Here is a 12498-nt window from a genome sequence, read left to right as displayed (position 1 = left end):
ATTTCATGGGAGCACATATCCGATCAGATTTTTCATGTACTGCGATCAGATTTTTATTAGTTACATGTATGGCACTACATGTACATGTACATGTCTGAAATGTTGAATGCCCTTGACTTTGCATGTCACAATGCTCATAGTCAAGTGACCAATTTGAAAAAGAATTAAACCTTTTTGTGCTCCAGTCAACATGCCACTGTCACTGTACCCCTATGCCGCAGGGCAACCAATTGAGACCTGTTTTCTAGGATGCAGTGCGTTATACCAAAGGTGCAAGTATTTCATGTGCATTTTTGTTTCACTAGAACACAAAACTTCATGTGGCAAAATAAACATCAAATTCATTGCTTAAAATAATTTGTTTAGCACCTTTATTTTCATGCAGTGGATACATGTACATGCTACATCATACAAATGCTGATACATACATGTAGATGAACAATGTATAAGTCATGGACTAAAAAGAGTACAGACAAACTCCAAACAGTCAAAGTCTCAGCAACGCGAAGACATGCAACGATCTATCGCGTATACGCAAAGGCACAAAATGCTGACATGATTGTTATACACGCACGATCGGCTCTCAAGAATATGTGAGAAGTTCACAATATATGCACGGGGACTTGTGACTGCTAGAAAATGTCCTGTATTTAGTCTATGGTTAAAGTACAAAAGATACATATTTATTATTTCAAAAGTTATAGTACTATATATCTTGTTTCCCAAGGTTATACAGCTAACCCACATCTTTTGCAAGGCTTATGTTGCTGTAATTTATTGTTTCTTTTGCATTCAGTAGATGTTAAATTGCTTTAAAGGGGCACTTCGTATAACACAGCCTCATCCTCCCACTTTTCCAAAAAGGGTAAGGACTGCATGTTTGTGTGCAAAACCTTTGTAGATTCAGTCATTTGATACAGACATATTGTTATGAATCGGGCAGACAGCCGAATCCAGATTCGGCTTTGGGCAAATTCATGCTACGAATGCATTATTTTTTAATTACAGAACAAGGGATCATTGTTTTACCTATATAGAGGGAGGCATAATGACTTTTTGAACGGTTATAATTGTCGATCGTACTGCGATGCACTGTTAGCTAACCCTGTACGCCGCCCACTTTTACTTATTACGCTGTTATCATCTGATCTCCGTTCAAAATTGATATGCTGCCCTCCATAAGTAAAGCATTGATCCCTTGTTTTCTAATTCAAAAATAATGCATGTGTACTTAACATGAATTTACCAAAAGCGGAATCCGGATTCGGCCATCTGCCGAATTCATAACAATATCATCCAATTTGTATTTTCTGTCTGTCAACAGGAGAAATTCAGTGGACTATGGAGCCCCGGGGTAGGCCTACTCAAGTTTGGTTTGGGTAGGGACGTGCCGCTGAGATTTTGGAAGTGGACCCATAAATATACCAATTTTTCAAGAAATTTGGACCCATTGATATACCAAAAGTCAAAATTTTCGGCCGAATTTAACCAAAATTGTCTTAGTTTTTACAAATTTTCCCAAAATTTTGGCTAGATTAAGGAAAAATTGGGCAGTTTTCCGAAAAAATTGAGAAAATTTTCAAAAAAGGACCCATTCATACAAATGTATACCAAAATAGGCTTTGAAAAAGGGGTCATTGATATACCAGAAGGCCGAAAATGCTACCCATGTTTGCGGCACGCCCCCGTATGGTCATTTGTACTGAGTACCCCCGGTATGGAGCACGGTACTATAGAATTATGTGTGCAACTCACAAATTTAAAATATCTATTGAACTATGCTATCAAAAGAAGATGCTAGAATGAAATACCCCTTTAATACATAAATAATGATATGTGATCAAGCAAAATCAGTCAGAAGTGCAATAGCCAAAGAAAGGAAGTATTTCCTTTTGTTTCCTCTTGTTTTGGAAACTCATTGCTCATATCTTTTGAACTGGTTGTCCAAATTCAATGAGGTTTTCTGCAAAATGTAGCTTTGCAAATGCTGTTTACAATCCTATAAGAAACTGAAAATTGAATATGTCTGACTTCAGACTGATTTTACTTGATCACTTGTTATACAAATTGGATGATATTGTTATTATATTTTAAGCTAATATCAAATAATTCTAGTGCAGGGTGCACCAAGAGAGGAACAAACAACATCACAAGTCAGTGCAAGCATGCTTTAAATCAATTAAATGTGCATCCAGCTACAAGTGCCATTTTCAAGGCCTGGTTTTATAATAAAACCAGTGCAAATTCAGAGTGCAAACACAAAAGTTGTACATGTATATATATGCGGTTAAAAATTAAAGTATAACCCAAATCAATATTTCTGTTGTTCAGTGTTATTATTTTATATACAAGTAGTCATATAAAAATTCTTAAAAAATTGTAAGTCTTTGGTATTTGTACATTTAAACATTAAAAACAAAAACACTGTCGTATGTGCAGAGCTTAAAAAATATTTCCAGGTATGATTTCATAGCAAAATTATCCACTTTAACAGACCACTCATGATACATGTATATGCCACAAATCATACAGGTATAATTATTATATCCAGGGATTACACTCCTCAAAGTAATTAAAGGATAAAAAATTTCATCCAGATTATCTTGACCACACTTGTACCTAATCGAAATATCTTATTATGTGGCCTTGTCCATGCTCTACTAAACATTGTAAAAAGTCTCTTCATGACTGTTTCATCTGGCACTTAAAACATCTTGAAAGATCATTTTGTTTTTGAAAAATATTGAATGAAATTTTTTGATCCTTTAAATTACTTTGTGGCGTGTACAAAGTACAATGCCCTATCTGCAATAACTGCCCTGTAGACATATGACCTTTTCAGTAAATCCCATAAACCTTTGCGGATAGACCTGAGATGTCATCATTTGATGTCACACTAATGTGCACATAGTTTGTACAACATTGTTTCTGCACATTTCAAAGCCTGGAGTGTGCAGTATTGATGTATGTGTGCATCGGTGTGACAAAATCAAAGGCTTACAAAAATGTATGGGATTTACCGAAAAGGTCATTTACTACACATTGTACATCTAAAAATATGATGACTGGAAGCTATTATGTGTCCTTGCACTATCCCCTTGATATTATGTAGGTATTGTTGAGATTGGTACATCAAGCACTATGGACAACAATGGCCTCATCTCAGTGGCATAGTTCAATAACCTCAATGAAACAATTGCAGAGTATGAGTTTTTGTACTCAAATTTTCAAAGGTCATTCAATGAATGTATGTACAAAACTACAAATGTTTTGGGGTTAAAGAACTGTGCCCTAATAGATGAGCATGTTGTGGATCCAAGTCTTGTAGGCACTCGGAAAGTTTGTCCCTTTGAGGCCTTGTTAGAAACTCATTCTACAGAATGGTTTTGTTGTTACCCAGCAAACACAAAACGTTTTAAATTGGTGTACATGTATGTTGGGTTTTGGGGTTCAACATTTTTTAATATTAAAATGTCGGGTTATATAATGGTCATGATAACTCATGAAAAGGTTTGAAAACATTTTATATGAACAGTATTAAACACGCTACAAAGAAATGTCAAAATGTTATTGTAAATTCTATTTTGTCAACATTTAAAGAACATGGTAAAATATTTGGCTGCAAAAAATGTTTTTTATTGTTATAAAAACTTTTTATACCCTTTACATATTACCTGACATTGACATGTTTTTGTCAACCTTTTGCGAATAATGAAAAAACGTTTTGTGTTTGCTGGGTAATTCTTGTACCTTTTTGTACAGATATCACATCAGGTAATAAAAAATATAAAAATGTCTAAAAATTGCTCTCATGCACCACCCATTAGGCTATTGAAAGTTGATGACAAGTTTCTCAACACATATTTTTTGTAGAATGATGAGTTGACTCTTTCATTATTCGACTGTATTTAATTAGGTATGTATTGTTGATGTAAGACCATGTCAAAACATGGATAACTGCTTAGATCATCTTTACAGACATTTTACAACAGACTGAGAAAAGATTTGAGTAATATCAGGGCTGTCAACTCTCACGCATTGGCCGTGAGTCTCACGCATTGGGTCACTTTCTCACGGTCTCACGCTAAGGTAGTATAATCTCATGCCTAGGTAGTAAATCTCACGCAAAAAGCTGGAAAATGAGTAAAATCTCACGCATCGTCATGAATATTTGTTGCTCCTACTCCCCCCACCCTGCTTTTCACATTCTCGAGCGCTGTGGCTCAAATAATCATGGTACAAAATGAACATTGGAGTTGGCAAATCCCGGTACGCCTCAGTCTCACGCCAAGCAATTCCAAAAAGTTGACAGCCCTGGTAATATTGAGTTTGTTTTTATTAAAATGAAGAAAAGTTTTTGTTACCACCAGGAACATGATGATGAGGGAATCCTAAATTTTCATTATTGACTGTATCCTCTACCCCTACAACTAACACAAACTGCTAAACTAATCAGCAGGGCATATATCCAACATTTGTTGCGTAAAATCATGGCAAAAATACTCAAAACGGGCTAAAAAGAAATACAAACACAGAAATTTGGGCAACAAAAAAAAGGGAATTCTTTTTTAAAAAAAAGGAAAATTCTCATGCCTGATAAGCTTTAAAATAAACAGTTACCATATTATAACTTGTGCAAATTTCCCAATTATGATGACAGTCTGCATGTTCTAACAGAATGTTTACTACGGTACATGATACTGGCATAACAAAACAGTAACTAAACATACATAGTTTAACTAGAGTGGTTGTAGCACCACAAAAGTGGAGCCAGCCAGGGGCATGAACCAGCTTCGTGTTCTTACTTGTAGTAAATTTAGTGGCAGCAACACACAGCTATCTGATAATAGCCTGATAATAGCTACCTCCAAGCCTATTGCAAAATATCCGTCAGTTCAGATGGATACATGTAGTTCTCCCTGTCAAGCCTATTATGCTGGTCTCATTGTGCAAGACCCAAGTACATGTACGAGCCACAGACAGTGTGGAGGTCCAGAGGAGATATCTTACACTTCCCATAATGCATTTCTTCCATTTTAAAAATTTCCTGCACTGATCCGTTATCTAGTGCAACATGGGTCGATTGTGACAAAATGTACTTTGTACACCTTTTACATACATGTATAAACAGAGCACATGTATCCAAATCTTGCAATATGTTTATTTCTTGACCATGAAGGGACCCTGTTCAAAGTAATGTGAGTGTCATTTGATGAAATGAGGTGATATAGCATGTTGCAAAGGATTCTGGGAACTTGTGGGAAGGGTAAGATATCTTCTCTGATGAAGGTCTGCCAAAAACGACGTCAACTGAACTCTAAATATATTTTTTTTAATCTTGCAAAACCTCACACATGCAGATCTCACAAAGCACCACAATTATAAGTCACCAGGGGGTGTGCATCACTACACTGTACAAAATTATTACTTGGGGACCTGCCCCAAACATAGGTAACAAATTGAACTCCAGTTTATTTCTGAGGGTTTATTCAATGAACCTAGGCCTCAGATGCACTACATTGTACAGATTAATTGTATTCAGCAGTAGGCCTATGCAAGAATCACATTGATATAAAATGTTGCCCTCAAATTGAGATGTGTCTGAAGATGAGCCGGGCGATGAGCTAAGCAAGTACTGCCAGAATGATACCAACGATGGTCCCTACACTGCCTGCTGCCCAAAGCTGCCAACTTGGCTTGTGGTATTGATGAAAGTGATCCAAAAGACCTGGCTGAAAATATCAAAGAAAAAATATTGATCAATTCAGGATAATGTAGGATCTTTGTGTTACACAATAAGTACCGTACTTTATTTAAAAACTGAGCATGCAGCTTCCTTCCTAAACAAAACAAGGCACACTCAATCATGCACAAGTCAGGTACCTGTTAAGGCGGTACTACACCCCTGTCCAATTTTGTGCCTATTTTTGCATTTTTCTCAAAAATTATAGAGCATTGGTGACAAGTAAGATATATATTATAGGGGCAAGGACTACAACTGCTAAACTGGAAATTTTATTTCAGCACAGACAACAGTTGTGGAGTTACAGTCAAAAATGAGGGAAAACCAATATTTGATCAATAAATCAATAACTACTTGCCTTGAGTTGCTGAATTTTCAATGCAGTAGTTGTAGTCCTTGCCCCTATAATATATACATATCTTACTTGTCACCAATGCACTATAATTTTGAGAAAAACGCAAAAAATTGGCTAGGGTGTACAGTAGTACCCCCTTAAAGAAAAAAGAAAATGATAATTTTAAGTTCAGGCGTGAAAATTTTCAGCATCTTAGGCTTCTTAGCTGATTTCTTCAGCGGTTTTTTTGTTGTTGTTGTTGTTAAAAAGGTCTGCTGACATGAAAGAGACACAGATTTGAAGAAAAAGAACAAGGAAAAGAAGGCACTCACAATCAAGTGAAGAATAATTTTATTTATATCTATGTAACTGCCATCCACTTAAAATATAAGTATACATGTAGTCCAAAAATTACAAGCCCTATCATTTCCTGGATGGGAGGATATCATATGGGATGGGGAAAGTAAAAGTTTGAAAATTGAAAAAAAATCACCTACCCATCCACCTTGTGACACTATCCATGGTGCTAGCTTTTCTCTCACAAACTTCTGCATACAGTCAACAATTTGGTTCCCAAATTTTCCATGACCCTGCCTAACACAATCAACTGTCAGCGCTCCTGTGAACAAAAACAGGGCAATCACACAAGCCCACGTAATACCACCCTTGAAGATTTCATGAGCCGCTACGTGGTAAGTTTTCTTTACTTGATTTACATTTTGGTATGTCATCTTCAGATAGGTACCAAGGTCTTCAAACAGGTATGGGTAGAGTTGTTCAAATTCAGCAGCCATTGCAATAATTTCTTTGGCTACATCTGTGGGAACTTTGACCTCATCATCTTCGCCCTCTTCTTGATCGTGTCTCAACACGTTCTCATCAAGCAGAGAATTCTCTCTAAGCTTAATGTAAATAAAGTCACGGCATAATACTCTACTCTGCTGCACAACTTCATCTTCTGTATATGTCACTAAATGAGGTAAAAATACTGACTTTTTGAAGGCTGTTTCGGCATTGTTCGTTACTGACATGACTGCTTTTGTGAGAGTTCCTATTGCAGTTGGTTTACTGTTTATCCTGCGCCGTCCCATTTTCCCTACAACTTCAATCCTGCTGCAGTGAGTTCTGCAGAAGATGCTGTTTCGGGTGTGTTCAGCTCAGATAAAGAAAATAACCTTGAATGGTGTTATTATTTCCTGTCAAACAACGGATGTTTGCACAAAGTCTGGTGTGTGTTTACACATTTTTTTGCCACGGCAGAAGTTGACTATTTACAGCATGTCATCCGGAAACAAAAGAGCATGTGATCTGACACGTGATCATAATTGATTGGCTTGCACTCATGGCAAGCGAATTGCGCCACAATTATACTTGAGACACAGAGCGGAAAACCGGCATACTGCAGTTACTGTCCGTTTTCCTATACACAATACACAGTGCTCTTTCCCATTGACGCGTGACCTTTACAAATAGCCCTACGTTAACAGTATGGGGATATGACTAGTTAACGTCGCTGTGTGAAAAATAACCGGCCAATATTAAAAGTACTCTTCTAAAGTTCTAGAAAATATAGTTTTTTAACATGTCCTAAATTTTTAGCTAATTTAGATGTTTGGAAATATTCGTACTTTGGTGTTTTAGTTAATGTTATAGGTAATAGTACATTGCCTAGTTAACGTCGCTGTGTGAAAATAACCGGCCAATATTAAAAGTACTCTTCTAAAATTCTAGACAATATAGTTTTGTAACATGTCCTAAATTTTTAGCAAATTTAGATGTTTGGAAATACTCGTACTTTGGTGTGTTTTAGGAAGGATATGTAAACGACAGATAACACCAAAAATATGAAGAAATTATTTCTAAACCGTGTTAAGTCAAAAATCATTATGTTGCTCATTTTCAAGAATGCTGGTTTACAAAAAGCACGACATTGTCTGATTTCGTGAACAAAGCCACACATAACATTGTTTCCTTTCGTTTCCTTTATAATCGGTTACCCAACTGAAGCTATGAATACTAGCTTTATTGCGAAATCGCACATGAAAACAGTCACTTGTGCACAACCAGAGAAGATCCGATTTAATCAGTTGAGCTGTTTCAATGAGTGTTATCTTGGTTTAATAGCTTTTAATGGGGTTAAGTCCTGCAAAGGTCGAGATGAATTCTACTGTAGACATGACTGCATCATGGGGCGCCGTGAGGGCTAACACACATACGAGGCATACAGGAAAATGTGCCAAAAATCCAAATTGTCGCCTGTTAGACGATATAATACCCTGATTTTCATCAGTACCCATCTTCTTTTTTTTGTTGCAAATTTATGAAGTATATATATATGTTCATCATGGTTTTACCAATTCCATGTTTCTATATGAATTTGAACAATTTGTTACTGAGATGTACTCCCAGGTAAATTAATCTTACTTGGTGATTTTAATGTTCATTGGGATAATCCTGCCAAATATGATGTTATTCGTTTCTCAAGTGCTACCACTTCTGCTGGTTTCATACAACATGTTGATGGACCAACTCATAAAGATGGACATACTTTGGATTTAGTTTTTACTCGCTCTGATGAAACATTGTTGAAAGACTGCTTTACAGAGGATAAACTTATGTCTGATCACCGTGTTATTTGTTTCACATTAGATTTACCAAAACCTAAACCCATGAAAATTGTTTCCACTCTACGCAAATATTGTGATATCGACAATGTGAAGTTTGCAAAATCTCTTGATGAACTTATTTCTAATCAACCATCTCACATTCGTCATGATAGCACTGCCATGTTTGAGTGGTATGATTCTGGAATGTTTGAGTTCAATTGGCCCAACATTGGCTGACAGTATTGGGCCAATCATGTTTTGCTCATGGGCCCAAGGTTGGCTCAATATTGGGCTTGGGCCAATGTTGGCCCCAGCTTGGCCCAAACCTTGTCACAGTTATTGAACCAACATTGGGCCTGTAGGCCCCTACCTATTTCTCATTGGCAAACAATTGGCTGCCAATGTTTTAACAATATGTAATTTTAGTATTGGGCCAATATTGATGCAATGGATTACTTTAATTATTGGACGTTATTGGCTCGGGACGATATGTATCATCTCTTGCCCGCTTCGCGGTAAGAGAGGAACACTACGACTCATCAATAGCCATCGAGAGTATTCATAGCATGGTGACACGTACTTAAGAAATTATCTTTAAAAGTATGGTTGAAATCGCCGAAAATTCTTGTGTATTTTCTTTAAAATTAATAATCCGTGGTGTTAAATAGCGTTTGCCCTGCGTTTTATCATCCGTGGTTTTGTTTCCTATTATTTCAATTAACTTAGTATAATATTTAGGATTTAAATAAGGTCTTCCAAACACTAGTACTCATCACAGTAATTATTTGTTACCATATTGTTACCCAATTTGTTACCGAAATTGGTGTGATAACCTATATTGGCTGCCAACATGATGCCAATGTAAAAATTGCCAATTGAAAGCTAAGATTGGCCCAATATTATAATGATGTAATGCCAATCAAACGATATATAAAAGGCCAACATTAAACCAATGATTGGTTTATTATTTGCCCGAGATCAGCTGCCAATGAATGGTGAGCCAATATTGGCCCAATATTATATACTGATGTAATGCCAATGCAACTTTTTGCCAATATTGGCCCAATAAGTATATGTTATCTGGGCGGTATGGTCCTTCTACAACTCGTACACGCCCTGTTAAAAACCGCATGCCATACTATAATGATTCAATTCACACAGCACGCCGTGAACGCCGTCGAGCAGAGCGAAAGTGGAGGAAATCTGGGTCTGAACTTGATCGTGAACTGTATTTAATTGAAAAACGTAATGTAAATGAACTCACCATGTCTGCAAAACAAGCATTTTTCAAAGACAAACTTTCTACATGTTCAACAAAAGACATGAAAGATGTCTATCGCACAATTAACTCGCTTCTCAACAAACATATGTTCAACAACTACCATACTATGATTCTGCTACAGACCTTGCCAATCAATTCTCCTCATATTTTGTAAATAAGATTGTAAATATCAGAATGAAACTAGACAGTCAAAATGTTACTGTTCCTGGTCGCTTTTGTGACTCTTCTTGTGAAAATATTCCACCACTTGAAGTGTTTAGGCCAACTACTGATGAAGAAATATTGAAAATCACCATGTCATCACCAAGCAAAACCAGTCGGTTGGATCCCATCTCAACATGGTACCTCAAAGACAAGAATCTACCTCAACTTCTTCCAGTGCTAACCCGGGAGTGCTAACTGATATTGTTAATGTCTCTCTTTCTACTGGAGTTTTTCCAAAAGGCGCTCATTCTGCAATTATAAGGCCGCTCCTTAAAAAGCCAACTCTGGATCAAAATGTTCTCAAAAACTACAGACCTGTTGCCAACATAACTTTTGTTGGCAAATTAATTGAAAAAATTGCATGCTCACGTCTTACAGAACATATGGATTTAAACCACCTTGCGGATCCTTACCAATCAGCATACAGACCACTGCACAGCACTGAATCAGCACTTATAAAAGTAAAAAATGACATTATGTTTGATATTGATGCTAACAGAGCTGTTCTTCTTGTATTATTGGACTTGTCAGCTGCCTTTGACACAATTGATCATAACATCTTAATTTTTCGTCTTTCTCAACGAATTTGTGTCAAAGGACCCGCACTAAACTGGTTTCGTTCATATCTTGCTGTTTGGTCTACCCAAGTGGATATAGCAGGTCAACTCTCAGAGCCAATTATCTCGCAGTTTGGTTTGCCACAGGGCTCTGTAACATTGCAAATTATCATAATGTTTCTCATCATGTTTATGCCGATGATACACAGTTATTTGAGCTTATATGTATCATTTAATCCCAAAGTGCCGGGCGATCTTGACAGTGCAATAATTCGACTTCAAAATTGTGTATCAGATATAAAAAACTGGATGACTGCAAACAAACTGTCGTTAAATGATAGTAAAACAGAATTCTTTATAGCTGCATCACATAACTTTATCTATTGGAAATGAACGCATCGAATCTGCAAAGACCATTAGGAATCTGGGTGCTTTTTTCGATACTCGCATGACTATGTCTTCTCATATTACAAATGTAAGCAAATCTGTTATCTTTCATCTTCGAAACATCGCTAGAATTAGGAAATATATCGACCAACCTACATGTCATCATGCCACACGTTCATTGATACTTTCTCGTCTTGACTATTGTAATGGTCTTCTATCCTCATCACCATCCACTCATATTATTCGTCTACAACGTCTTCAAAATTGGGCAGCACGTCTTGTATTTGAAGTCGACCGAAAACATTCAGCGGGGCCACTTTTGAAATCACTTCATTGGCTTCCAATACGCCAAAGGATCATTTTCAAATTACTTTTGCTTGTATATAAATGTCTTCACAACCAAGGACCAACATATTTGTCAAATTGCTTATCATTGTATGTTCCAAAGAGACAACTCCGATCTTGCGATGATTATCTTCGTCTTGACTATCCCATGACTAGAGTCTTAGCTGGTGATAGAACTTTTACAGTTTTTGCATCAAAAGAGTGGAATAAGCTACCTGTCTATATTAGACAATCTTCATCAACAAATGCATTCAAAAAAGCGCTTAAAACTTATTTGTTCCCATAACATGTTCTTATCGATATTGTAATTTGTATTATTTTCAAGATGCACCTTCAAAATGTAGTTTTAAGTTGTAGTACAAGGTATTTTGTAAACGCTCTGAGCCTTATGGAAATGGCGCAATCCGCGCAAATGCTCTTTGTATTGTATTGTATTGTATTGTATCATCTCATGTCCTGAACTTATAAAATATCTCTACATACAAAGTGGTTTTAAACCATTTTAGAAAATCATTTATATCATAATTTATTCTATTGAACATGTCCAAGTAGAATACATGAATAGAATACATTAAATCCTTTGTTATACTATCTATAGAAATGTACACACTGCTTATAACACTGAATAAATTAAGGCCTAATCTCTTCCACATAGACAATTTAATACTACACCATGTATGTGTCTTCTATAATGTGTTGTTAGGAAAAGAGATTAAAAAAGGCTATAAGGTCATCAAAGGTCAGGTTATAGGTCAATTGGTTCAGGTCAAATTCAGGCATCAATTTTGAATACATGTGATAGTCTGTGATATCATACATGTCATAATGAGGCATCAATTTTGATATTTTGTATGTTACTGGATATATAATGGAAATGTGTGAGGTGGATATACTAAAATACCTTGGGATGTAAATGGTGAGTACAAGTTAGATTGCCTAGTTGAGATGGATTGGGCAAATAAATATAAAATAGTTACCAAAATCACAAAAATGAAGCTTACGGAAAACTACCTAATATGGTGGTATAGGTGACAATCAAA

The 12498-nt window shown here is 36.3% G+C and overlaps 1 protein-coding gene across 1 annotated transcript; it reads right to left on the bottom strand.

The window, feature by feature from the left end:
* Positions 1 to 98: 98 nt before the first annotated feature.
* Positions 99 to 7347, bottom strand: LOC140157576 (bcl-2-related ovarian killer protein homolog B-like). Its single transcript, XM_072180816.1, has 2 exons — positions 6575 to 7347; positions 99 to 5732 (listed from the first exon to the last, which is right to left on the bottom strand). Exons 1-2 carry the CDS (start codon positions 7166 to 7168, stop codon positions 5625 to 5627), a joined length of 702 nt encoding a protein of 233 aa, XP_072036917.1. The 5' UTR covers positions 7169 to 7347; the 3' UTR covers positions 99 to 5624.
* Between the last annotated feature and the right edge of the window lie 5151 nt (positions 7348 to 12498).

The sequence above is a fragment of the Amphiura filiformis genome, chromosome 7, assembly GCF_039555335.1.
Source record: "Amphiura filiformis chromosome 7, Afil_fr2py, whole genome shotgun sequence".
Lineage (NCBI taxonomy): Eukaryota > Metazoa > Echinodermata > Ophiuroidea > Amphilepidida > Amphiuridae > Amphiura > Amphiura filiformis.
The sequence above is the reverse complement of the archived record's forward strand: the minus strand, read 5'-3'. Positions and strand labels throughout refer to the sequence as shown.